This window comes from Selaginella moellendorffii, unplaced genomic scaffold (genome assembly GCF_000143415.4).
Source record: "Selaginella moellendorffii unplaced genomic scaffold, v1.0 SELMOscaffold_31, whole genome shotgun sequence".
Taxonomy (NCBI): Eukaryota; Viridiplantae; Streptophyta; class Lycopodiopsida; order Selaginellales; family Selaginellaceae; genus Selaginella; species Selaginella moellendorffii.
In genome coordinates, this window is record NW_003314292.1 from 1,214,017 (window position 1) to 1,240,368 (window position 26,352).

The 26,352-nt window shown below is 40.5% G+C and overlaps 5 protein-coding genes and 1 long non-coding RNA gene across 7 annotated transcripts; 2 read left to right on the forward strand and 4 right to left on the reverse strand.

The window, feature by feature from the left end:
- Window positions 1–7,893: 7,893 nt before the first annotated feature.
- On the reverse strand, window positions 7,894–9,494 carry LOC9649184 (DNA repair protein RadA). The gene is made up of 9 exons (XM_024681667.1): window positions 9,436–9,494; window positions 9,310–9,365; window positions 9,200–9,265; window positions 8,988–9,140; window positions 8,653–8,736; window positions 8,558–8,596; window positions 8,421–8,503; window positions 8,292–8,364; window positions 7,894–8,237 (listed from the first exon to the last, which is right to left on the reverse strand). The coding sequence occupies exons 2-9, from the start codon at window positions 9,334–9,336 to the stop codon at window positions 7,971–7,973; spliced, it is 792 nt and encodes a 263-aa protein (XP_024537435.1). The 5' UTR covers window positions 9,337–9,365; window positions 9,436–9,494; the 3' UTR covers window positions 7,894–7,970.
- Window positions 9,495–9,769: 275 nt separating this feature from the next.
- On the reverse strand, window positions 9,770–10,966 carry LOC112348678 (protease 2-like). The gene is made up of 5 exons (XM_024681666.1): window positions 10,706–10,966; window positions 10,487–10,641; window positions 10,207–10,429; window positions 10,016–10,157; window positions 9,770–9,957 (listed from the first exon to the last, which is right to left on the reverse strand). Exons 1-5 carry the CDS (start codon window positions 10,951–10,953, stop codon window positions 9,832–9,834), a joined length of 894 nt encoding a protein of 297 aa, XP_024537434.1. The 5' UTR covers window positions 10,954–10,966; the 3' UTR covers window positions 9,770–9,831.
- Window positions 10,967–12,875: 1,909 nt separating this feature from the next.
- Window positions 12,876–13,646, reverse strand: LOC9649185 (calcium-dependent protein kinase 23). The gene has a single exon (XM_024681463.1). The coding sequence runs from the start codon at window positions 13,644–13,646 to the stop codon at window positions 12,876–12,878; it is 771 nt and encodes a 256-aa protein (XP_024537231.1).
- A 1,138-nt stretch (window positions 13,647–14,784) lies between these two features.
- LOC9649558 (recQ-mediated genome instability protein 1) lies at window positions 14,785–16,709 on the forward strand. Of its 2 annotated transcripts, XM_024681404.1 has the most exons (11): window positions 14,815–14,903; window positions 14,986–15,035; window positions 15,089–15,262; window positions 15,323–15,468; window positions 15,511–15,665; window positions 15,759–15,827; window positions 15,893–16,021; window positions 16,074–16,168; window positions 16,218–16,328; window positions 16,378–16,497; window positions 16,545–16,709. In XM_024681404.1, the coding sequence occupies exons 2-11, from the start codon at window positions 14,997–14,999 to the stop codon at window positions 16,692–16,694; spliced, it is 1,188 nt and encodes a 395-aa protein (XP_024537172.1). In that variant the 5' UTR covers window positions 14,815–14,903; window positions 14,986–14,996; the 3' UTR covers window positions 16,695–16,709. The 2 variants fall into 2 exon arrangements, with proteins under 2 accessions (XP_024537171.1, XP_024537172.1); XM_024681403.1 differs by having other exon boundaries at window positions 14,785–15,035.
- Window positions 16,710–18,147: 1,438 nt separating this feature from the next.
- On the forward strand, window positions 18,148–19,317 carry LOC9649186 (nicotinamidase 1). Its single transcript, XM_002976529.2, has 5 exons — window positions 18,148–18,329; window positions 18,381–18,564; window positions 18,629–18,762; window positions 18,820–19,002; window positions 19,060–19,317. The coding sequence occupies exons 1-5, from the start codon at window positions 18,189–18,191 to the stop codon at window positions 19,168–19,170; spliced, it is 753 nt and encodes a 250-aa protein (XP_002976575.2). The 5' UTR covers window positions 18,148–18,188; the 3' UTR covers window positions 19,171–19,317.
- A 985-nt stretch (window positions 19,318–20,302) lies between these two features.
- On the reverse strand, window positions 20,303–20,612 carry LOC112348658. Its single transcript, XR_002993127.1, has 3 exons — window positions 20,593–20,612; window positions 20,456–20,538; window positions 20,303–20,398 (listed from the first exon to the last, which is right to left on the reverse strand). It is a non-coding gene; the product is annotated as an uncharacterized LOC112348658 (long non-coding RNA).
- Window positions 20,613–26,352: the final 5,740 nt, after the last annotated feature.

The window sequence follows — 26,352 nt, forward strand, 5'->3', positions numbered from 1 at the left end:
AGTTCTTAGAGGATGTTTAATGATCAAGCTTATAGAAAGATGATGTGTACAAGCTCAAGTAAATCATTTACATTCTAATTTCATGTCAAGCCTCTATGAATACATAAAGAAGCACACATTAATTTCAAAAGACATAGAAATGTAGGATTCCTAGCATTAATGAGGAATTTAATTGTTTTAAAGATGGATGTGAGGACAAGCTAGAGATTTCACAAAATAAGTATCAATCTTTAAATCTGCCATGTGATTCTTTCTTTTGCATTTCTCTCTTTCCTAACCTTTTTATTATTTCTTGGCCTATGCCATCTTTTCAGATTTCTAATATACTTTCCTCATTTGCAACATTTCTTTTTCATAATACGTCAATTATTTATGACTCTTATGATTCTTATTCTCAATGTGATGTTGGGCTAAGTAATATGGAGCATATATGTGAAACCAAAAATCTTATTTTTGTTTCATTAGTAGATTATTTCTGGTGTTGAGTATGCTTTTGTTTTAAGGGTTGGAGTAACTTTTGCTAAAATTTCAAGTTGAGTGCATTTTCCCTAACAATACTTGACATGGGAAAATTAAAGAAAATTTTAATGCTCTCAAGAGAATGAAGAACTCCTTACTTCAGTAGTAATTATATTAAATTGGACTTATTACTTTTGTTTTTGTCCAACACTACATCTAGGAGGTTGCTCTCACTTTATTTCTCTTTTGCATCTTCGTTATCCCCTCCTCAAAGGAAAATACTGATTTTATTTGGGTTTGTTATGTTTGTCCTCTATTATATTTATTTATCCTTATTGCATTGGAGCTATAAATGTTTCATTTGGACTCATTACATTTATCTCTTTTACCCCCTTCTTTGAAGAAAAAGTGGATAAAAAAGCATTAAATGGAAACTTTTTAATAGTTGTCAAAATAGAAATGGAGAAATAATAAGAAAGAAATCTTGGATAACAATAGACCTCCTTGTATATAAGACTTTGTCCAAGAAAAAAGGCTGGATAACAAAGAATATCTTATTATAAACTATTTCAGCCAACATAAAATAAGTAATAATCTAAGACTACCATTAACTCAAATCTACGACCATCAGTAAAACTTGTCTCTATGTCTTCCCTTTGGTCAACCTTTGAGACTCATACGTTTATGGAGTCTTTAGCTAGTAGACAGATTTAGAAATGGGATGTATCATTTATTATTATGGTATGTTATGGACTGCAATAGTTCTTAAATTCCCTTGCTTCGGTTCAAAGTTATGGTTTTGAGATTGGTTTGAGCATTTATTAGTTGCAAATAAGGCTGTAGTTGGCTCTTCAAAATTTCATAGTTGGATGATATTTATGCCATAGTCTTAAGTTCTATTTCTACTATGGTTGTCAGCAAGCTAATATATATAAGCCAATCCAACAGCTACCAAAATCCCACTACATTAATATTAGTATACAACATCACTTCGACCTCACATCATCCCCTCCTCTCAGAATGATAGAAGACCATCAGGGTTCTCTCATAGATGGGCTAGGATCTGGAGGAATATTAGGAAGCATCAGTGGATTTGTAGGTGGTATCAATTATTCTTGATCCCCTTATACAAATCGTTTCAACCACTGCACATGCACAATTTCTAGAGGATCAACCTGGTGGACGTTATGCCGAATCTCATAAACTTGCAGTCCAACTTGCCACAACACCTAATACAATCCTTTCCACTAAGCAAAAAGCCCCTTACATAAACCATGTACCATAAGATGGGAAAAAGAATTAACACCAAGTCATTCACTTTGGACTTTGTAGGTGGATAATGATAGGAGTTATAGCACTGTTGTTGTCACACTTGTACATAGCCTAAGTGTTCGGTAGACTCTACCCTAACAAGTGGAAGAATGCTCATCAAATACTAATCCCATGACCTAACATCGGCAACTCATAGCAATCACAAAGGTAAACTCAACTCTATTAGTAATATTGAATCATGACTATAAAAGAGTTTATATGGTGAAGCACTAACAAAACTCCACATTGCTATAATATATGCATACCGAAGAGATAGCAAATAACCATCTCAATCTAAATGCTAAAAGTTCACATACTTCACAATCATCTCTTTGAATGTCCAAATGAGCCATTCCACCAAACTATCTTACTGTGAAATACTCATATATTTACTCATGTAAATACTTGTGAAATTATAGCATATCCCATGGTAGTAGTATGATCAAATGGATCAATCAAGCTATAGACCTCTGTCTATATCTGTTTTGATGATGACAATGGACTTGGGAACAAGTTGCTACAAAAGACATATGTGATAATAGTTTGTGACCACACCACCTCATGCTATCATTCTACAGTCAGGCCCATGCAGGAATCCCATGGCAGACTTCTAGATGAAGGATAAGGAGGAACACTGAGTCTGACCTACTAGCCACAATGCAAAACGTGCATCTCCTGCAGCTCAGAGCCAACCTGCCTGTCACATAGGCATTGACCTGGCCATCCAGGTGGCATGGATAAGGCACAGCTGCCACGTGGAATATTTCTAGAGGTCTGGCCAGATATTCATGTCTCGTGTTAATTGAGGCAATTCCTAAAGTCTTGAGACATTCAATATTATGTACCATAGGTTGTTATACCTTCCCACGCGCTCCACAATGGTCTATGTACGAACTGTTGTTTGTTCTAAATTTTCAGGTTTTCCTTGTTAATTAATGCATTAAGGCATTCTGGAGTTCTCCATAAGTACGTGGCCACAAGAAGGATATATAAGAATGCAGCAGCAAGTGAAAATCATAACACAATGGCTTCCCATCTCTCTTTCTACTTTGCTCTTGCTGTTCTTCTGGCCACTGTGGTGGATGCTTCGAATTCCATTTCTTCGACATCAGATGAGGCTGTGGGCATCTCTAAGTCACTGTTTGCATGGTGGAAGCTGGATGAGAAGATAGGCTTCCTGGTCGCAGACTCGTCTGGGAACAAGGCAACTGGGCTTGTGAAGCAGGCCGGGTCCCAACTTGCTCACACAACTGATGGTATTGTGTTTGATGGTGCAACATACATTTCCATGGGCACCACGCCCTCTCTCTCTGGGCAGACTGATTTTGCTGTTCATGCTTGGGTGAAGGTCCCACCCCACATCAAGCAGCAACTGTGCGTCATCCAGCAACGCTCTGATATCTATGGTGAGTGGTGGCTATGGATCCTCAATGGCAATCTATGGTTTACGGTGTACAATCGTGAGTACCAGTTCAACATTAAGGGAACAGTGCCAGTCACTGATGGAACTTGGCACCATGTTGCTGCAGTCCGAAATGGCACTGTTGGGTCTATCTACGTTGATTCTAAACTTGATAAGTCACAGAACGGCTCCAAGATAGTCAACCTCAATTCCAGCCTACCTGTCTTCATTGGTTATGACCCCCGTGACAACAAACGCTACTTTCATGGTGAACTCAAGGAGGTTCAGATCTTCAGTGCTGCTGTTGTGCCTGTGGGCTTCAACCCAATGTCTAGCTATGGAATCATGTAAGCTTATGCTCCTCTGACATGGATTCATATACGTAAATAAAGAGGAGCTGGTTTGTTATATTCTATGAAGTATGGCATGCTTCTTATGAATTGAATGTAGAATATACATTTCTCTAGTGTCCATAGTTCCACAATCCAACAAAGATGTATGGACAGAATGGCAGCATTCAACATGCGTGGCAGTGCTTCGCCAGAATTCAGCAGCTGACTGTTGTTTCAGGGAATGGCATGCTTGTAGCGCTTGCCTGGAATGGGCACTTGCAGCAGGCAATGATGCAATTGCAATGCCTGGACAACAGTATTATCGATCTAATCACTGAATAGGTACTTTGAGGGGCGTTTTAGGCTCCATATAGAACAGTTTCAGAAGATGCATGTGAGAAATGTGTATCTTGGAATGCCATCATCTGACAGAGCGACATTTTCATGGCTAAGGTGGTCTTAAATTTTAATTCTTGTATTTGTTGTTTTAAAACAAATTTGTGTTATATCATGTCAATACTGAATTTAAACCTCTGGTCACTCTTGGACCTTATTACCCTTGGAGGGCCTCCGCGCTAACATTGTATCGATATAATTTTTCAAGTTTTATGTACTAAGCATCTTTATTTTATTCTAAAAATAAAAAATAAAATAAAAAACAGAGAAAAAAACTTTATCATCTCTTGCTGGGTTGCTTGTTGTCGTTGTTGATCTGGAGGAGGTTCTGGTCCATGGAGTTTGGTAGCAATGATGCTGAGAGGTGACAGTGTTTGATGCAAGAGATTCATAATGTTCTTACCAGACTTTGCCTATATTGTCATCCCCACCAGTACTGCTCAATCAATTCTTGCTCAGTGTGCTGATAGGCCAAGGATGTGCACAGGAGAAAACGGGTCAAAAGCAGTGATGAACTAGTCAAATTGTTTGTTCTCACGCACCTGTTGAAGCACCAATTTGATCTGATCATCTTTGTAGACCAAAAAACCCTGATCAAACCGTGATTTGTCGCGCCTCCACGACATCAAGCCCTAGATCATATCATCTTACCCCACTGGCAGCAGTGGCACCAGGTCCGGTTCTTGACATCCATATCACCGCAAAGCCAAAGCTTCAACTGTTAGATTATACAGCTCAGGCATTCACACCCCAAAGTGCATGGAAGTTATGCTGAGGTCTTTTGTGGGAAACTTGATTTAGACATGAGCCCTCATTTCCAAGAATTTTGAGCGAATACCACGAGATGCTCAACCACCATGTTCTTCTTGGTTAACTGCATCATCCTCTCCTCAATAGTTCCGCTAGCACTAATTAGCAGAGCCTATATAGATCATCACCTGGACAAATGAAAAAATTTGAGTAACAGCATCTGGAACAAGTTTTAATACCTACTTTGCTCGTCTGACCCCATGAGCACGAGCCTGCAAATCAGAATGTGGACTCCAGTCACTAATGTTGATGAGACATGGTATCTCAGCCTTCACAGCTTAGAAAACTCCACCCGCCGGTTAAGTACTGAGGGAGATATTTCTCTTGGGCATCCTTGACTGCCCACCCCCCACCCCCGCATCCCCCATTTAATAATATTGTCTTCATTGCTTGTTCCACCAATGCAGGAAAAACTAGAATGCTCTAGATTGCATGATCTGGAAGGGGTTGCAGATCAGAAGTGAGGACCTTCCAGAAATTCATGATGGAACTGTCTCTGCTACCCTTGCCCTTGTTCTCAGCGGCGGCTTCATGGATGAGAAATACAAACATGTTCTACTGGAACTAGTTTATAAATTTAAATCGCGTGCCCTTTGCGGAAACAAAATAATCTCAAAAGCTATCCTTAAAGAAAATTTTTATACTTGACCACAACCTCACAAATATATTTTTTTAAATTTTATCTCCCTATTTATAAGAGAGAGAGAGAGAGAGAGAGAGAGAGTGTGAGTGTGAGTGTTCGGTCCACCTCAAGAGATCTCGACACAATCCTGTATGGCCATTTGGCAAAAACTTTATCATACTGGAAACATAGCTCTAGAGCCCATAAATTAGGAGAATGCAAATTGAAAGGAAAGGATTTTACCACATCCAAATGTACAGTTATGATGTTATATACTAATATTAACATAATTGGATTTTGGTAGCTATGGGATTTGTTTTAATCTGGACCATTTGCACCTATATATAAATTATGGTTTTTGAGCTAATTGATATGCACATTTTCTATATTCCTTTTTTATATTTTATGCACTCACATTGGTGGAAGGGGGCACTTTTGATTGTCCTTGAGGAAAGTTTGGATTATATAAGGATTTATCAAACCCTTTAGGGTTTGAGAAACAATCATTTGGGCTTTCACCTCAAACTTGAGCTTGGTCTTAAATTTAGTTTTGGACTAAGTTTTGGTTTTAGTTTCAATCTCAATCTTGGTCTCAGTTTTGGACTCTATCTCAAGTTTGGTCTTGACACTTTTACACATCACAACACTTGCTACATGTTGGTAATTTTTTCGTCTTTTATTTGAGACTCACTTACTAATGATTTTGTGTTTATTCCTTAAGCATTTCTTTAAAATTTCCACTTATGTTTTTGACTTTCCGAGTTGATGCAATGTGTTACGCTTGTTAAACTTCTACCTTGGCCACTACCACATGAATCACATTCAGCTCCACTTTGGGGTTTAAGGATTCTTATATTATATAGAATTATGCTGCTACAAAGGAGGAGTAAATTACTCTACCAAGAAAATGAATGAAAAGAAGAAAAAAAAAAGAAATAAAAAAAGAAAAACTTACAAAAAAGAGAGATCTAGGTGATGGACAAGTTAGATTTAAATTAGAAAACATAAATCTAAGCACTCCTTAAGGATCAATGAGTGAATGAAATATAAAAGCCTAAAATTATTAAATTATTTAGTCTAATCTGAATCCTACTATGCTAATAATAGCATTTAGCATCATAGCTGTATATCTGAACCTCACAGAAGATAATGATTAATTTATTAATTAAATACTTGTACTAGTTTTAAATTTAAATGTTATTTATCAATTAAAATATACTAATGATTTCATTTAATATAATTAAGATACTAAAAAAATAATAATTTATTATAATTTTTAAAACTAAATATAATTATGCCTTTAATGATTTATAGATTAAATATTATATAATAAAGTTTAGGTAGTCATTATTTTTTAATTAAGAAAATTCACTTTATCCATAGTCTAGATCATTTCAGATTCAATAAGAAGTTTTTAGAAATTTACTATACTAGGTCAATGAAGAAAGGTGTTTAAATGTATGTAAAGAAAATTTAGTCTCTTGTTATTATATATAATTGTTAATTTATCGAATGCGCAACCACCTCAAACTAGATGGATTGGACTGTTTGGTCTTTTTGGTAATCAACATATTTTCAACAAGTTATGATTATGGTTTATATCACTCCTTTAGGTTTTAGAAATTTTTCACTTCCTGATAATTATCAGTTTTCTGTGTTAGAAGAACTTTTTTAGAAATGCTAAGATTAGTAGAATATCATGCAAGATTACATGGTCTAGGAATGATTGAAACCGTATATAGATAATTTTCTATTGATTTTATTGCACTTGGAATAAATTCTGTGAGAGATCCTCATGAGCCATATTCTGATATAGGTTATCCTAATCTATCTCTTAATATTTTATATAGTAGATTTGATGTTTTTTTTTACAATGTTGGCCATATTGAACACAACTACTTAACAGTCCTCTAAATTTTTATGGCACATTTATAATAAATAGTAATAGTTTAATTTCTTCTAATAATAAATTTCGAGCTAAATTAGAAAATTGTAATTTTGTTATTGATGATATTGAAAAAATCAAAAGTATATGGTCTACAATATCAGAAAGATCAAATATATTTTGTTATCTTCATCTTCAACTAGATGGTCATTTACTTATAATAGATAATAACAATAACATTATATGGAAAAATAATATATTTTGCTCAAACTGCATAGTATTTGCAATTTTAAAAATAGAAGATACTGGACAATTAATAGTAACATTTTATGAAAAAGTTTTTAAGAAGATAATCTGGAGGAATAATAATCTTAATTAAATCATGTTTTCATTAATTTCTAGGTTAATTCGTTTTACATTATTAATAACAAGCATTTTATTGCTTTAGAGGTCATCTCGGAAAGATTCACTCTTCTTCTTGTGGCTCAATCCTCTACGTGCCACTGGTTCCAAGCAGCCACTGCACGACGAGGAAGGGGATCACACGCGCGATTGCTCCAAGCACTGTCCAAGGTAGGAGACAATCACAGCCCCTTTTCTGGGTGATGCCTGTTGAGGCTAAGAGAACAATCAAGACCGCCAATCGTATTGCTAGATCTATAGCCTTGGAACGATATGGTTATTTAAAATTCGTATAAGCTGCTAGATTATATGTACACCTGTGAGATTAAAATTTTACGATGCAAAAGCTTATTACCCATTAGCAAGATCATCGTCAAGAGCATCCTGGACCTCACCACACACCCCGTCTTCTTCCGGAAACGCATCCAAATGAACCGTGGCTCCACTCTTTCGCTGCTGGGGCATGTAGTTGACGACTTTCTCTAGAAAGTCCTTGAGGCTCGAGCAAAGAATAAGCTCCATTCCGTCCACCTCGACTCCTTTAGCACCCTGTGGGACGATGCATTTCTTGAAACCCAGCTTGGATGCCTCAAACAGTCGCCTTTCGAGTTGAGCTACCTGCATGGACGGAATTTCCAGCATTGAAAAGTGAGAAACCACGTAAGAACTTACAAAGCGCAGCTCTCCCCCGAGTCCTAGCTCACCAATGAAGACTGTGTCCCGAGGAACCGGCCTTTCTATATAGCTGCAAGCAAGACGAAGCTCGTGAGTTGGTATGCCCAGCTAGCCGAGAGAAAGTACCTGCTGGCAATAGCGACGGCAACAGCAATATCTGTGGCGGGCTCTTCCAAACGAAAGCCTCCAACGACATTAACAAAAATATCCTAGAGCAATATTTCAGCATAAGAACTTTTGCTATCACAAAGTATAGAACGCACCTGTCTTGCAAGTCTCAAGCGCGCTTGTTTGAGTAAGACCTGGCATCACAGCGTCAAGCCTCACAAAAGTGGAGAATATTTATGGAGTGACTTATGGCAACAATCAGATTGAATCGAGATGGATCCACTCCAGTGAACGTTCTTTTACTTGGCAGTGAAGTGGCAGGAGAGCATAAGACCTGCAAAACGCGCGTTCATGCCGGAGAAAACTTTAGCTTTTGATCGTTGTCAGATACGCGTCTCGGTTTTAAAGTCAGATCATGGCAAGTCAGAGAAACTGTTGTTGGCAGTCCAGCTCACTCGAAACTCGGGAAATTCCAAAGAATCTACCACCGGTCTCTCGTTGAACCTGGAAAGCTAGAGCAGCCAGACAACGCTCAGATTTGGCTAAAAGTATCATCATCCAGCGTAAATCCTAGAAGTCGCTTACCTGGATTTCAACCAGCAGCGGCCGAGATCCTTCCAAAGCCACCCCAACGGTGGCTGATGCATTAGTGTCCTCCCCAGTTCTATCAGAAAGAAACATCAAACTGGGATTTTCTACCGCTCGTAAACCGTTGTCGACCATCTCAAACACGCCGACCTGTAATAAAGATAAAACAGCGAGATTCAATTTAAAAGCAAATGCTGAAAGACAGTCACCTCTTTCGTAGAAGCGAAGCGATTTTTTAGTGATCTTAGAAGCCGTTGAGACAAAAGACGGTCTCCCTAGAGACAAGAAATATAAACGAACAAAGATAGAAACCTCTTACCTCCAAGTGAAGATAAACATCAACCATGTGCTCCAATGTACGTGGCCCCGCTATTTCTCCAGATTTCGTTACATGCCCAATCTTTATATTGCCGAACATCTAATGCAAGAAAGAAAGAGAGCTTACCACCAGTGAAGATATCGACACCGTAGAGTAGACGAATTGAAGTCACAGTTTGCTCCAGGAGTAAGAACTGTTATCCCAGAGGGAAGGTTTACAGTCCAAGGAGGAGTTTTCAGGCTCTGAAAGGAAAGAGATTAGTGAGACCAAAACTTTTACCATATGCTTACATCCAGGTTGAAAACATGCACAATGGGAAGACCATTTTGTCGTCTGTATAAGATCAAATGCTTCGCAAAAATATCCATATCCTCTATCCAATTTTCGCTCTCGACTGGGACAACCTCTTAAAGTGTTTCAGTATTTGCTGTGAAAAAAACGAGAATTGACTTACCTCCCACGCCTTCGAGGTCAAGCTATCTGTCTTGCAGCGGACAAGCCGATAGTTGTTTCCTAGCGACGCTAGCTTCTTGTCGCCCAAAAAATTGGTAAGAATATACAGGTGCTCTTCATGGTGTTCCACGAAATACTGGATGCCATCAACTCTATCTGCAACTTTCCGCAATGTTGTGGCTGAAGTTTTCGGATCTACCAGAAAAACCTGTCCTGTAGAGGCTCGAGCAACACATTTGTGAAACCCAATTACCTCAGAGGACGTCTTCGAGTTGACATTAATCAAAACGTACTGCCAGTTTTTGGTTCTTGTAACATCAACAAAGTTCTTTGGATTGTCGTCGTGATAAATTGCAATGTCATCATCTTTAGATCGCAAGTTCCACAACAAAACCCTGTCGAGATCGAGAAAAAATGATTCTAGAAGAAACTTCAACTAGAAACCTGTGAGGTCGATGTGCCACATCACTACAAGTGTAGTAAAGATATTCTCCAGTATCAGACCACTCCACGCTTACTACACCATCGGTTTTGTGCTCCAGGAGGAGGCTATCAGTTTCCAAGTCTTTGATAAACAATGTGAACATCTCGTTGCCACCCAAGTCGATCGTGTATGCTAACAGTTTGTGGTCTCTGGATAGTTTAAAAACTCCAAGCTGCGCATGGCCTACACTTGTGTAATTAGGAAGAAGAGAGAAACAAGGAAAGATCCTCAAAACTTTACCGTGCTCGGCAGCAAGCTCATTGATGTCGATCATAACTTCACTGTTCTTGTCAAAAAAACTTGTAAAGAAAGCCTTCAGCCTTCCACCTTGGCGGGCTCTTCGTCTCGAGTAGATGGGAAACTGTTTCCCTTGCGGGATATGCACAAAATAGTACCTACATTGTTTCTAAGTTCCTCAGCTAGGCAAAAAAAAATCAAAACGAGCAAGGAAGAACTCACCAATCCCCCCAGCGCTCTGGAGGCGATGCGAGCTCCTTCTCCATCCTGCTCGCCATTTCCTGGCGGATCTGGCACTGGAGCTCCCTTGTCCCAGCCATGGTCGACTGCGCGTGCCAGTGGTAGGGATCGTCCCATGTCACGCCGTGGCGCGTCTTGGGGAACGATCTCCTCAGCGCCGCAGGAGCGAATTGCCGCAATGCGCGATCTGGAAGAGAAGAGAGTGCGCGAGAGAAGCGGCAAAGCGCCATAAAACCCTAGACCCTGCTTGGCAAGCATATTCCTGGAACCTTTCAAGCTCGCAAAATGGCGGGATGTTTAGAACCATAGTAGGGTTTTGGAATTTCTCCACGGTTCTCGCCTAAGGCGCAGTGGCTCTCTTCTTGCCTGTGCGAGCAGATCGGAGCGTCTCAGTTACCGGTAGACTCTCGCGCCGAGAAATGCTTCGCGCAGCTCCTCCGACGCTCCAGAGGTCCAGGCGATGCACTTATGTTCTACAAGTAAGTGGAAGGTTTCTATAGCTTTTCATCGATGGAAGCATAGCACACAGGTAGATGAAGCGGTGGACATTTTCAAGGATCACTACCAGGAAGGAATTGGAAGTCGAAGCTTGAAGCTATCCATGACCGATGATGCTCAACGAGTTTTTGGCATTGAGTATCGTCCTACCCCACAGCTCAAAGTATTACAAGTCTTTGCCTTGAATTTTCTTTTCTTCCAATGCGAAAGGAATGTCGGGGGATGTTTCTTCTCGTCCCGGAAATTGTTACTGTTCTTGGAGGACCTTGAAGAGGCTCGACAGAGCGTGGTACATAAAGTACACAAACCTCCTCGGGGAAACAGGTAAAGTTTTCTTCTTCAAGTACTAGTTAAGGATATTTGCAGGCACCCGCGTGGTACTACTTGGAAGAGCAGCTTACACAAGCTGCCTGGCCCCGAACTCCAAGAAAACAATGGCGCTGCAGCCAATCCTGGAATGAGCAGCAACCTTCTTCGACTGTTCGTGATCATCCATATACAGGTCTAACTTTGCGCAGTGACTGCGTTTGCTTATTTTGATTTTCTGGCTCTAGGCAAGCACCTGTTTCTATAGAAGATTTTTCTCGCGGTTCGGATTCCTACAGTGAACAAACACCAAGTAAACACAAAGAAGGCCTTTCAAGTTTTCTCTCCATGCGTAGTTCTTGTTATCTTCACTTCAGAACAGCATCGGACCTGTCGGCCTGGGAACTTCGCGTATTCGTATGCTTTTCCTCCAATCCAATCAGGAAACCAGGAGTAGAAGAAAACTTCGCAGTAAGTTTTATGATCTTCACGTCCATTTTTCAGCCGCAGACAGCCTGGAGTCCCCTCCCTTTACGTCTGGCAGTTCTACAGAGGCGGTTTTTGGAGTCCGGTGTAGTTCAATCAGGCCGAGTTAAGGTAATAAAAGAAAAGAAAAGAAATTGTTTTCTGAGCAAGGATGCATACCAGCTCGAAGATGAAAGCCTTTTAATGGAAGCTCTAGTGAACCACGAGCAATTCTGTTTAATCAAGAATGGTCGCCGATTATGCAGCTGGTTGAGAGGATGATCGGACACTCCCCGTTGGATGTAAGTGCTGCTATAGAACGTCAAGCTTTTCTCAAGAGATACCAGGTGTTTTCTACAAAGGCACACATGAGATATTCTCTTCTTAAGCGTGTGGTGATCTTTTATGTTCTCCAGCATAGGGTTGTGGCCGTGAACGACTATCCGGAAATGGATGGAGGCTTCTTGCGCGAGTTGAAGCTCTTCCAATTTGCCGCCAGGATCATCAGCGATCCCTTCCACTATATTGAATTTGACTGTTCCCATCAAGAGAATAGAAAAGAAACTTCATAACTTGCAAAGACAGTACTTGCATTGCTATAGAAAATCTTTCTCGACAAGAAGATCATTGTCTCACAAAAAAAATTCCACCCGGTGACCAAGCAAGCAAAGTTAGTACCTGTACTCTTCAATCAAAAACGATGCTTACCGAACTGGTGCTGGCTTTTGTTCTTAAGCTGCACGAGCTTTTTTCACGATCAAGTCGCTGCCGCTGGGAAGACTCCTCTTCATTCCACAGCGCCTGCTGCGTGTCGTCGTCTCGATCTTGCTACTGCTGCTGCAATGCTTCACGATCCAGGGATGTGCAAGCACACGGTCCAGCGTTACCTCTTGCTCGGTTCGACAGCTAACATCCCCTGGAGAAGATCCTCCGCCTGGTCCGAGCCAAAACCAGTTGGAAATGCTCCCGCTCTCAAGAAATCGATTTCCATTCTCGATTTGTGACCTTTCAACAGCTCGTACGCAATGACTCCCAAACCCCACACATCAATGGCTGCCGTGTAGAAGTTCTGTGATTCTCCCTTGCGGCCCTTCCTCGCCATCACCTCTGGTGCCATATACTTTTCCGTGCCACAGTACTTTGACATCTCCCTGTGCAGGTCTGTGGCTATCCCGAAGTCTCCAATCAGAACATCGTGCACACCAGTGGCATTGAGCTTGACAAGAATGTTCTCCGGCTTGAGATCCCGGTGGATAATTCCCCTGGAGTGGATCTCCTTGAGCGTTTCAGCCAACTTCTTGATGGTCTTCGCTGCATCCTCCTCCCTCATCGGCCCACAGTTGATCAATCCCTCGCATAGGTTTGGGCCGCACAGCTCCATGACGATGGTGCCATAGCACTTGGCACCATCTCTCTCCCGGACAAAGCCCTTGAAGGAGACGACCCCAGGGCAGGCATGAAGCTTGGACATGAGCCGAGCTTCTCTCTCGGCATCACTCCCCGATCGAAACAACTTTCCAGCATATGTGTTGCGGCCATTATGGATCATGAAAACCTGCCCTTGCCCTCCACATCCCAGCCGCTTGCCCCTCATGTAAAACTTGAGAAGCTCACTACAGTCATCCTCGCTCAACTCACCGGTGTCACGCGCCATCGCTCCCAGACCTTCTTGCTGAATGGAAGACCTAGCTTCTTCAAAACGGGTTTATATCGACGGCTGGGATGATGTTTGATGGACGGTGGCGATTTCATGGGACAAGGCCAAGTAGTGACGCTAGTGTCTTCTCGCCCAAAACATTGGACTCTATCTGTTTGGAGATAAGCCATCCGGATGAGGTGGGAGGATACTACCACTACACCAGCTGCGCTTCACCATGGAAAAACCTGAGTTATACGAGGCAGTGACAAAAATTTCTCTAAGTTCTGCTATAAACTAAGTCGTCACAAAACGTTTGGTCTTATGAGCTCGATGCTTTCAAAGACGAGTTATATGTTCCTGGATTGCTGTGTTGAATCATGTGTTGGATTATTAAACTTGTTGCCACAGGCCGTTGGCGGTGGCCTGTGGTGAGCTCTTCCCTGATTTTTGTTCTAGTCGCTTTGTTTCCTTTCCTGGTCTCAGAGTGCCGAATTTTGTGAATCTCATTCATCGCAATGCAGGTCCTTTCGATCGATCATCCTCATGATAGCTACGACGAGAGAACGAAGGATAGATCCTCAAAACTTTATCGTGCTTCGCAGCAAGCGCATTGATGTCGATCATCACTTCACTCTGCTTCTTGTCGAGAAAATTTTGTCAAGAAAGCCTTCAGCCTTCCACCTTTGCGGGCTCTTCGTCTCGAGTAGATGGGAAACTCTTTCCCTTGTGGGATCTGCACGAAATAGTTCCTACATTGTCATTAAGCTTTTCGTCTAAGCCAAAAACTAAAAAGTTCAAACGGGAAGAACTCACCAATGCCCCCAGCGCTCTGGCAGCGACGCGAGCTCCTTCTCCATCCTACTCGCCATTTCCTGGCGGATCTGGCGCTGCAGCTCCCTTGTCCCAGCCATGGTCGATTGCGCGTGCTGATTCGTCCGAATTTCGCAGCCAGTGGCAGGGATCGTCCCATGTCACGCCGTGGCGCGTCTTGGGGAACGATATCCTCGGCACGGCAGGATCGAATTGCCGCAATGCGCGATCTGGAAGAGAAGAGAGTGCGCGCGGCAAAACACCATAAAGCCCTTGCTTGGCAAGCATATTCCTGGAACCTTTCAAGCTAGCAAAATGGCGGGATGCTTAGAACCCTAGTAGGGTTTTGGGATTTCGATGGAGGAGCGGGTTGTGGAGATTATGGCTTCTCGCGGAATGCGGCCTAAGGCGCAGTGGCTTTCTTCTTGCCTGCGCGAGCAGATCGGAGCGTCACAGTTGCCGGTAGACTTGTGCGCCGAGAAATGCTTTGCGCAGCTCCTCGCTGCCGATTTCAATCTCGTCACCGATGCTGTGCTTCCTCCAGGGGTCCAGGCGATGCACAAAGTGGAGCTAGCGGGCCCTTTCGTTCTACAAGTAAGTGAAAGTTTTTCTATATTTTTTTTTATCGACGGGAGCATGGCACACAGGTAGATGAAACGGTGGACATTTGCTGCGGCCTCAAGGATCGCTACCAGGAAAGAAATGCTGGAATTGGAAGTCGATGCTTGAAGCTATCCATGACCGACGGTGCTCAACGAGTTTTTGGCATTGAGTATCGTCCTATCCCACAGCTCAAAGTCTTACAACCAGCTGGTTTGAAGGTACACGTTCAAGAAATCCTTTAAAGTCTTTTCCATGATTTTTCTTTCTCCCAACCGCAGATTTGCGTAAGGAATGTCTGCATCCGGAGAGGGATGTTTCTTCTTGTCCCGGAAATTGTTACTGTTCTAGGAGGTGTTGTCCAAGAGCTTGAAGAGGCTCGACAGAGAGTGGTACATCAAGTAAACAAACCTCCTCGGGGAAACAGGTAAAGTTTTCTTCTTCGTGTACTAGTTAAGGATATTTGCAGGCACCCGCGTGGTACTACTCCACCATCGTTGGAAGAGCAACTTACACAAGCTGCCTGGCCCCGAACTCCTGACGTCCAAGAAAACAATGGTGCTGCAGCCAATCCTGGAAGTGAGCAGCAACCTTCTTCGACTGTTCGTGATCATCCATATACAGGTCTAACTTTTGCACAGTGACTGTGTTTGCCTTCTTTCTTTCGTTCTTCTATCCTTGTATTTTGATTTTCTGTCTCTACTTTTTTGTCTTCAGGAAGGCAAGCACCTGTTTCTATAGAAGATTTTTCTCGCGGTTCATATTCCTACAGTGAACAAACACCAAGTAAACACAAAGAAGGCCTTTCAGGTTTTCTCTCCCTGCCTAATGCTTTTGATGTTCACCTCCAGGACAGGACGAAACTACGCATCGGACCTTGTCTGGCACACCTTCCGAGACTTCTATCGGCCTGGGAACTTCGCGTATTCGTATGCTTTCCCTCCAATCCAATGAAACCAGGAGTAGAAGACAACTGCGCAGTAAGTTTTATGATCTTCAGATTTTCGTGACATATGCCCGTCCATTTTTCAGCCGCAGACAGCCTGGAGTCCCCTCCCTTTACGTATCTGGCGGTTCTACAGAGGCGGTTTATGGAGTCCGGTGTAGTTCAATCAGGCCGAGTTAAGGTAACAAAAGAAAAGAAAAAAGAAAGCACGATTCGTTTTCTGGATACAGTGTTTCCTTACAGCCGTGAAAGAGTTCCTTTTCAAGGATCGCAATGCATACCGGCTGGCGATATACATCGAAGATGGGAGCCTTTTAACAGAAGCTTTAGTGAACCACGAGGTAAAGCTTCAATTCTGTTTAGTCAAGACTACGGTCTCCGATTTTGCAGCTGGTTGAGAGGATGATCGGACACTCCCCTTTGGAAGTAAGTGCCGCTATAGCGAGCAACGAACACGCGCGAATGAAATCAAAGATGAGAGAACTTCAAGCTTTTCTCAAGAGATACCAGGTATTATTGTTTTTCTTCTTGTACTTTTGACTGGTTATTTTCTTCAGGGATACATGGACATAGAATTTGGGGACATCGTGAGGGTTGTGGCCGTGAATGAATGCCTACATGCATCTGGAGATGGATGGACCCTTCTCGCCCGAGTTGAGGCCCAAAGCTCAAGTAGTATGGAGATGGACTTGTTTAATATTAATTAGAAGATATTATTATTATATCACTCTAATAAATAGTATTAATGTCCTTAAATCTAAATGATGAAATTAATTTGGCATTCAATAAAGTACAATTAAAAGTTTTAAACACAGTTGAATTTTATACATAATTTTTTCCATTAAAACTAATTAAGTGTTCAATGTTTGATTCTAGGAATAACATTTAAAAAATATTATATATTATGTTTGCTATCACAAAGTAAATCATTATAATACATAAGAATTACTTTAAATAAAAATGCAAATGAATTGAATTTGACATTGGGCTGCCTACAAGTGGAACAAGAATGGCATTATAACTCCTATTATCATCCCCTTGCAAAGTATAAAATAAATTATTTAGAGTTAATTTATTTTCCCAATTTTATCATATGTAATTTGTTTAATATTAAGTGCTCTAGCAAGTTAGATTGCAAATTTATAAAATTTGACATGACATTTAATAGGTTGATCCTCCAAAAATTATGAATATGTAACATTTAAACCACTTTATACAAGGGAGTAGGAATAAATGGCATTATTTACAGATTCACTGATGCCTCTTCCTAATATTCTTCTAGATTCCAACCCTTCTACTAGAGAACCTTAATTTTTTTTCATCATTATGAGAGGAAGGGATGATGTGAAGTCCAAGTATACAATTATAATGCCATATACTAATATTAATATAGTGGGATTTTGATAGTTGTTGAATTGATTTCAATCTAGATTATTTGCTCATGTATATAATCTAAGGTTTTTGGGCTAATTGATATGCACATTTTTGTATTCCATTTTTATATTCTATGCACTCACACTAGAAATTAAATTAAATATATTTTAATTAAGATTATAATTAAAATTATTCCTCCACATTAATTTTATAAATTGTAATATAATTTTCTGGTATCATACAAATATTATGCAATTTAGGAAAAATATATAATTTTCTTATTTATTATTATTATTATTATTATTATTATAAGTAAATGACCATCTAATATATGAAAGCTTTAAAAACCTAATATTCTATTAATAATTACTACAGGTTCGGTATTACTATAGTAACTAGCAAAAACAACTCATAATATATTGTTAGAATTATCCAATTGTATCCCCATTATCAACATCTTAGTAGCACATTTTACAAAATTGAGCTATAAATTCAAATATTTAGATAGGTTTTTAAATAATCATAAAAGTCATCAAACAACACATGTCAACCTTTTATAGCACTTATTGAGTATACATAACATTATTAAAATTCATTTTTCAAGAACATTTTTCCAGGGTACTTAACCATTAGCAAAAATTACAAAAACTCTAACGTAGTTATAAACTAAAACAAATGCTTAATGACAACATTTCATGTTGTGCTGTTGTGCAATCCCTACCCTCCATTTGATAATGGTCCAGATCAGATAATAGTGGTTAAAAGAGTCAAACTTTCATGCTTTGCTTGTATACATATTTAGGGTTCGTCACCGTCATCGCTGCACCATGGATTTGATTTCGTGGGTGAAGGCGGAGCTCCCTGTCCGGATGGAGCACTTGTGCATTAGAATTGGGGATGACGAGCGAACTGGGCTCGTCGTCCTCGACGAAGTCAACGGATTCTGCACCGTTGGTCACGGAAATCTGGTCAGTAGAGGAATCCACTCTCTCGCTCGACTTTCTTATTGATCTATGCAGGCTCCTCGGGCCCCAGATGCTCAAGTGGAGCGCATGGTCGACGAGACCGTGAGGATCGCCAGAGAATTTCGATCCAGGCACTTGCCTGTTCTCGCGTTTCTGGATTGCCACGACCCAAACAAGCCGGAGAATCCGTATCCCCCGCATTGCCTTGTGGGCTCTGGAGAGGAAGAACTCGTCCCAGGTCGGTGCCCTCGAAAAATCTCGTCGATTTCGATCGCTATCTAGTGATTCTTCGCTTGGATCAGACCTTAAGTGGTTCGAGGACGATGACGAGGTTGTGCTCGTGCGAAAGGATTGCATTAATGGATTTGTGGGAGCGATGAGACCAGATGGATCCAACACGGTCGTGGACTGGATCAACGCAAACAAGATTCAACGGGTAAGGAAAAATTCTTTCTTTGTCCAAGAAGAAAGGCTTGCATTAAAATTCTTCCAGATCTTGGTGGTGGGGGTTTGCACGGACATTTGTGTGCTAGATTTCGTGGCGACGATGACCTCGGTCAGGAACCACGGGATCTCGCCACCGCTGGAAGAAATCGTGGTCTACGCTCAAGGATGCTCCACCTATGATTTGCCTCTGGCAGTTGCGAAGGAAATTGGCGCTGTGGCGCATCCACAAGTATGAAACATTCCCTCAAATATCCTACCGTGATTGATTTGGTGAATTGATGCGCAGGATCTCGCGCACCATATGGGATTATATCTCACTGCCGCACGCGGGGCGAAGATCGTCGACAGCGTCCAGTTCGCGGCAGAGATCCATCCAAATGGCGTCAAGAAGGTGTAAAGCCGTTTTTTTTCCAGCTATTCCAACCCTCCTAGTCTAGACAGTATTCACTCACACCTACAACTTGCAAAGGAAGTTCTTGCATTGTTGAAATTTTTCACTTCCCTCAGTTGATAAATGGATATTGAAAAGCATAGTGTTGTAAGTTAGGATTCTTGAGCTTAGAGGAGTTGCTAGAGGTCATCTTGAGTGGAGCTATGTGCTCCCCTTCTCCTTCAACCTTCCCTTCGAGCTCGTTTGGATTGCTCGAGCTTTGCAGAAGTTGAATCTTGATTCTGTCACTGCAGCGTGCATTACAACCGTAGTTTTCATCGTACCTGACATGCCATCATCTTCGAGCACAACACCACAGCACTGCTTGAGGGACCTCTTGACAAGCTGGAGAGGCTCTTCTCCAATCTTCAGCTCGGTATCAAACCACGACAGTTCCTAGAAGCGGTTGGTTGCGAACTTTGTCCACGTTAACCATCTTGGGCCAGATGCCGAAGATTCAAGCTCGCAAGAGCAAGTTGGCACCGACGTCGCCGCGGTGGTGGCGGCGGCTCGTCTGCCGTGTAGAGGAGGTGGGACGACGATGTGGTGTTCAAGCACCAGGCTACCAAGTAGGTGAAGCGCTTCATCAACGATACGATCAGGAGTGATTTCCATCGCAAGTTCTTGAACAAGTACATGAAGTAGGCGAGGAACTACCTTGGATGTAAGTTCGTTGTGGAGAGCGAGAGTAAGATTTTCAGAGAGAACCACTTGGAAGCGATGTATTTTACTCTGCAATTTTGCAGAGTTTCTTTAGCGAAATCGCTGTGTTCTTGTCAGTTTTGTGTACCCCACGAACGCGCAAGGTTTCGCCAGCCTAGCATGGGACTGGGATTGTACTTGGCTCGCAGTCGGTCTTTCAAGTGAAAGCACTGCTGCAAGAAATCTTTGCACATTCTGATGCGTCCGCTGGTACTGGTGGCTTTCGCGATTGATTGCCATTCGATTCCTGGATGTCTGGAAAGCACGCGAAGTTTGTGGCCAGCAAGATTTACGTACGTGGCTGTAAGCATTTCTCCCATAGCACGCGCCTTTGATAACCTCTGCGGCTGGAAAGCGAGGATCTTCTTAGAGTCCGGGGAAGGCCGTCTATGGCGTATGATCAACAAGGCCTGGTATTTGCTGTTGCTATGGAAGGCGGATCAATCAAGCTGTTTGACGTACGATCTTCTCGACTGAAGTAAGGTTTGTGTAACTATATGAGATAAGAAGCTGGAAATCAGGAACTTGATTTACGTGATCAAGCAAGTACCTCGAAGGCTTCAGGGACGAAGGGTGTATACACTGCTTCCAATTCTTTCTTCTGGACTGCTTGAAAGTCCTGCAGAGTGTTGCCTGGACGAGAAAGAAAATAAATCACAGCATGAACGGAGAAACAAAATTCTGTACAGCTGCTTGCGTCCTTCAACCGCGCCTTTGGAAGGTCCCAAATTAATCAAACGCATTAGATTTTATGTCCTGATCGAAAACCCTTTTGTTGGGTTAGGGTTATAGAGCTGGCGATGGAGGCAGTGATGGTCGAGCCGGCCCAGGATATGACTAGTTGTGTGGTGTGCTTGGCAGAGATAGGGAGAGTGCAGGAGCGCGTTGTGGTAATTTTCCATGCAGCTTACCCGGACGTAAGAGATACGCACCTGTATTCTGTACATCTCGAACTTCTCAAGTTACGCCGATATCGACTCATGGATCACATTCGGGCATCTCTGGAGCTGTCAACGTGCGGTACGCCACAAGCTCTGGAGCTCGCATTCAGAAAGTAAGAATATGTGCACATTCTACTTTTTAAAAATATGGGCGGTTCTTTTGCAGCATGAATTACGAGCTGCGGGCTCTGGTGGGAACATCAGATTGCTGGGTATGTGGTAATCTCTCTTCTTGTCTGATTATTGCTGTTGCTGTGAATGTTTGGTTTGGTTTTGGTTATAGGATTGGTGTGCACAAACCAGGTCCTTGGTGGTGGTGCTTGGAGACGCACATGTGTATGTGTTTGGCGAGGCCCTTGCGACGGTGATACTGTGCCGAAGTGGGAAGGACGAGAGGCTGACCCGTCCAAGTTCTCTCTACCGTCTCAAAAATGCTAGTCCCCCGCAAAGCAGCAGTCTACCTTTTTACTACCACAGGGTACTCACCCTTTCGTTGAAATTTGTTATTCTGGAAGCCTGTGCACGCAGGAGCGGCTGACTACAGCAGACTCCTATCTTATTGTTGCATCAAGACACCTAGAGTGTCACATGGATAGCGATTATACTAGCGTTTTCAGCACTCGGATTGACGCACTTGTGAGTATTGTATACTTTTGATCCGCAAACGAGCTTGTAACGTGCGAACTAGTACAGGGCCTCGAGGAAGCTTGCTGCCAGATTGCCGATGTAGGGACCGACGAATGCAGGACATTCGCAGTAGTTCCTGTTGGAGAGCTTCTGCGACAGAAAGTGGCCTCTGGAATGACTCTAGAGGTGAGTGGACAGCTACACAGTGCCGCAGAGGACAAAGAGGAAGGCCCAATCGATATATATTCCGAGCCTCCCCATGAATCTGAGTCTGAAGACGAAGATGAGCCTGAAGACGAGGAAGAGATGGTAGAGTTATATGGTGTTAGACCCCATGGTTTGCGCCCCCTAGGTACGTACAGTAAACTAATTATAGCTATATAACGATATTGTTGTTTTCAGTCAATGGGAACCCTCAAGTACCCAAACCCATTACCTCTTGCGAGCCCCGACGTCCCAGGGACCCCTGCATAAGGGTGATGGACCTCAAGGTAATAATGCTTCAAATTTACCTCTCTTCTTTTTTTGTTTTTCCAAATAGATATAGTGGCTTTTGATCAGGAAAAGGACCTCAAGCTTGTTTGTAAAGTCGGCTCTTGCAAGTTTGTGATTAAAAGTGGGGACATACTAGAGTGGTTTGTGGACGGAAAGAATGATGCTATCGTAATTCCTGCTGGAGGTCAGATACACCAGGGTAAGGCAAAGGGGTGTTTAGAGCTTTTGACTTTTCTTTTTTCAGAAATATGTTTTGCTACTACTGGTTCGAGGTTTACTGCCTTGGAGATCATGTAACTGTCTTTCCTTATTTTTTTAAACTTTTTAACTGACTTGTTTCTCAGCCCTTCAGAGGGACTGCCAGCATCTAAAATCATTGCTACTCTAGGCACAAGATACTCCAAAGACAGGGAGACGGAAGCTGCCAGACAACTTGGTCTCACTTACGGGTATGTCAGAGTGTGTAGAAAATTTGATACATTGTGCTTTTGCTATTACAGGAACGCTATAACATTTGCTTGCAAGGAGGGCGTTAAGCATATAGCGCTCCCAGCTATCTCGTGCGGGTTTTTCGGCGGGTTTGTACTCCACCTTACCTGTTGTATGTACTGAGTTTGCATTGTGTTTCAGGTTTCCTGTGGATAAAGCCGCACGGATTGCTGTAGAATGCGTACAAAAGGCACTCAAAAGTGCTGAAGCGTCCGTTGAGGTAACTTGCCTGGCTTAGACATGCCTTTGCTAATTGTAGGTTCACTTTGTGATAAAGGACGAACCCACCTGGAGAGCCTGGGTAGCTGCAACAGACCTCCTTGCGTTTCTGGATTATGATTGCTACGTATCTTGTCGGACCAACAGACCTCCTTTTCCAGTCACTCCCGAAGGCTTTGTTTAGTGAAGATCAATGAGAATATTTTGAAGGGATACTTTTATCTTGGTTTAGAAATAAGTCTTTGAAGACATTTATAAATCTTTAAAATAAAATAATGCAAAGGTTAGGGTAAACCTCCATGTTTAATATCAATGGTGGTGGTTTTCTATCACTACCACTGGAAAATGGTAAATAAATGTGCAAATAAAGAAGAAATATTTTACTATCTCCACTCTATTTGAATTAAATTTGAGAAAATAAGCTATTTAATAAATTAAAAATATAAAGTTTTGAGATATAAGTATATTAAATGGGGTTTAGACCCCTACTTATATACATGAATGGATGGACTAGATTAACTCCCAATTAAACAATCCATAAAGCTTATAATACATATATTATAAGCTTTACACTACGACGAGAAATTTTGATGAAGTTAAGTTTGATATAACATTTAAAACTTTTGTCAGGCTGTTGTACACTACCACAAGAACCTAAAACTTTTATAGGACCATTGACCTATATAATGTAATTATTGACAATTATGGTAGAAATAGAATCCAAAACTATTGTAGTGCATTCTATCTCTATCCTCTTAAACCAACTAAAAAAAGGGGTAATTACTTGATGAGAGAGCTTTTAGTGGTTATTGTACTCCCAAATCAATTGGAAAATGAACAATTGTTTGATGAGAGAACTTTGAATGGTTATTTTATCCCTATTTATCTTCTAAGGTTTCAAGAATCCATAATAATAATATATTCAAATCTTATCCCATGATTATATGCACTACATTCACCCACCCTTTAAAGATATCAATGTCTCTATTGACTATTGACTAATAACCCTTACTATATTTACCAATACTTCCATTGTATAGATTAACTATTCCATATGAGATAACTAGTCATCCACCTGTACCACAGTCTCATAGTGAATACTTTCATCCATATTATATTTACTAATCTTTCCATTGTATAAACCAATTATTCTATATGAAGCAAGCAGTCATCTTACCATAGTCCTATAGTAGATAGTTTCATCCATATTATATTTATTAATTCTTCCATTGTGTAAATTAGTTATTCCATATGAAGCAATTAGTTATCCACCTATACTACAGTCCTATAGTGGATACCTTCATTTATGAATGCTCCACTTACCACAATCCTACGGTGATACCTTCATCCGTGAATGCTCTATAAAGAAAGGACAACGTATATATGTATGATTTTAAATTTAGGGGTAGGAATATACTTTGCTCAAGGGTATATTATATTTTAAGTAACTAGAAAATGGGCAATTATTTAATAAAAGAGCCCTTAATGGTTATTTTATCCCTATTTGTCCCCTAAGGTTTCAAGGATCAAGGTCATGATGAGTTTAAGTCATAAGTCTGAATTAATGGTAATCTTAAATTATGGTTAGTAAGCAGATTTAGAAATGGGATAAGCTCTTCAAAATTACATAATTGGATGATATTTATCCCATATTTGTAATGCATGTGATCATGTTGTGCTCGAAAGAAAAGTTCTAAAGCACTAATTTCATTTAGATTTATTATGTTTATCCTAACTATGATATTTTGTTAACCTCATTGTATTAGGGTTTTAAACATTTCATTTAAATCTATTACATTTATCCTCACTCCATAATATATGTCATTTATCTTTGCTCCATTACTATAGTTACTCATCCTCACTTCATTATCAAGACCAAACTTTTATCCATCCCCTCTACCCTCTTTTCTAAAGAAAAAATGGATGAAGAAGCATCAAATGGAGAATTTTTAATAGTTGTCAAGATGGAAATAAAGAAATAATAAGAAAGAAATCTTGGATAACAAGGGACATCCATATATATAGACTCTATCTAAGTTGGATAACAAGGGATATCTTATTATAAAATATTTTAGCTGATGTGAGATAAGTAAAGGACTCTATAAACTCAATCCTTGAGACAGAAAAATTAAAGAAAAACTCCATACTCTGAAGAGAATGAAGAAACTTCTTACTAATAACAATAATGTAAAAACTCTCAATGGCAATTACATTAAAATACACTTAATTTAAATTCCTGGCAAAAGTAACTCAACCATTAGAATAAAAGCAACACCAAAAATGATTTGCTAATGAAACAAAAGTAAAATTTTTGGCTTTACACATATGCTCAATATCAAAATTATTGATAGAAAATACTTAACTCAACACTAAATTGCGAATGAGAATCATAAGAGTCATAAATGATTGACATGTTAAGAAAAGGAAGTGTTGCAAATCAGGAAAACACATTAAAAATCTAAGGAGGTGGTAGATTTCGAGAAAAGCAAAAAGGTTAGGAAAGAGAAAAAAGCAAAGAGAAAGAATCATATGATATATTTAAAAATTGACACCTATTTTGTCAAATTACATATCATCTTTTTATAAGCTTGATCATGAAACATCCTCCAAAAACTAAAATGCATTATCCATAGCTCTCTAATTGATGTTGCAATTAATACCCTATATTAGTGGGAGACAATAGGACATCAAGAATAGGAGACACTATATAATCATGTTCTATAGAAGTAGTAATAGCAATATACCATAGACAAACACAATATCAACATGATCATAGCATCACCAGTCTTAGCTGAGATATTCCTTGATTAATAATGGTGTGGCATGGTAAAAGAAAAGAATGTAGTAAAGATTGATGTAATACATATAATTTTCACCCATAGGATAACCATAGAGTAAAACCTAACCCTTTGACAGTTAGGCCAAAGGCAATAAAGCAAAACTTGAGTTTCAAAGCCTTAGGCCACTAAATGAATGAATAAAACCAAATTCGTGAGTATACAGTTCAAGACTAAAAGAACTAAAGCACAAAACAATTATAGTACTCCACCAATTAACATGGTATAGAGCTTGGGCTTAGAATATTTACAGTTGAACTTTAATTCTATTACACTACAAAATGAGGGTCTGATATACTCTCAAATCTTTTACAAGCAGTAATGTGTAAGCTCTTGAATTTGGTTTAAATATCCCAAGATCTTTAACCAATTGGAAAAAAGGGTGCACTGTTATTCATGGGCCCTTTCTCTCTATATTTGAACTCCAATGAATCATTTCTCGAGTCGTTTCCTTTGGTTGCTTATATAGTGCCCCGTATCTAGCTTTTACATGGTCAAACAATGTTTAGCATAATTTTAGCATATTGGTGGCCTAATGCGAAAAAGTGAATACCCCACCGATTAAAGCAATATGGAACTTAAGGTTAGGCCCAAGTTAGACATAAAACAAAGAGTGATACACTCCAATAGAAGTCAAACTAATATCTTAGGAAATTGACTACATACTTCTAACCATTATCCCTACTATACATTTGGAACCACCTCATATAAATACATGCTTTATGCTTTCACCCAGTCCTAAGAGTTAATCTCTAGAACAAGCTTGAAAATTTATTAAATATGGAATAGTGTTAGATTGTGAATCGAGACGTAAGAATAACATGATGGTCTTTAAGACA

What these genes read in the sequence shown, in the direction of transcription:
- LOC9649184 (XM_024681667.1), bottom strand. Translation starts at nt 9,336, where the DNA reads ATGGTTGATGTTTATCTTCACTTGGAG. An exon ending in GCTTCGCTTCTACGAAAGAG is followed by an intron (nt 9,141 to 9,199) that starts GTGACTGTCTTT and finishes TCTTTATTACAG; the next exon opens with GTCGGCGTGTTTGAGATGGT. An exon ending in GCTTGAGACTTGCAAGACAG is followed by an intron (nt 8,504 to 8,557) that starts GTGCGTTCTATA and finishes ATATTGCTCTAG; the next exon opens with GATATTTTTGTTAATGTCGT.
- LOC112348678 (XM_024681666.1), bottom strand. Translation starts at nt 10,953, where the DNA reads ATGGCGCTTTGCCGCTTCTCTCGCGCACTCTCTTCTCTTCCAGATCGC. An exon ending in TGAGCTTGCTGCCGAGCACG is followed by an intron (nt 10,430 to 10,486) that starts GTAAAGTTTTGA and finishes ACACAAGTGTAG; the next exon opens with GCCATGCGCAGCTTGGAGTT. An exon ending in ACTCGAAGACGTCCTCTGAG is followed by an intron (nt 9,958 to 10,015) that starts GTAATTGGGTTT and finishes TTTTTCTGGTAG; the next exon opens with ATCCGAAAACTTCAGCCACA.
- LOC9649185 (XM_024681463.1), bottom strand. Translation starts at nt 13,646, where the DNA reads ATGGCGCGTGACACCGGTGAGTTGAGCGAGGATGACTGTAGTGAGCTT.
- LOC9649558 (XM_024681403.1), top strand. Translation starts at nt 14,799, where the DNA reads ATGGAGGAGCGGGTTGTGGAGATTATGGCTTCTCGCGGAATGCGGCCT. An exon ending in CGGGCCCTTTCGTTCTACAA is followed by an intron (nt 15,036 to 15,088) that starts GTAAGTGAAAGT and finishes CATGGCACACAG; the next exon opens with GTAGATGAAACGGTGGACAT. An exon ending in CTACAGTGAACAAACACCAA is followed by an intron (nt 15,828 to 15,892) that starts GTAAACACAAAG and finishes GTTCACCTCCAG; the next exon opens with GACAGGACGAAACTACGCAT.
- LOC9649186 (XM_002976529.2), top strand. Translation starts at nt 18,189, where the DNA reads ATGGATTTGATTTCGTGGGTGAAGGCGGAGCTCCCTGTCCGGATGGAG. An exon ending in AGAGGAAGAACTCGTCCCAG is followed by an intron (nt 18,565 to 18,628) that starts GTCGGTGCCCTC and finishes CGCTTGGATCAG; the next exon opens with ACCTTAAGTGGTTCGAGGAC. An exon ending in GCGCTGTGGCGCATCCACAA is followed by an intron (nt 19,003 to 19,059) that starts GTATGAAACATT and finishes ATTGATGCGCAG; the next exon opens with GATCTCGCGCACCATATGGG.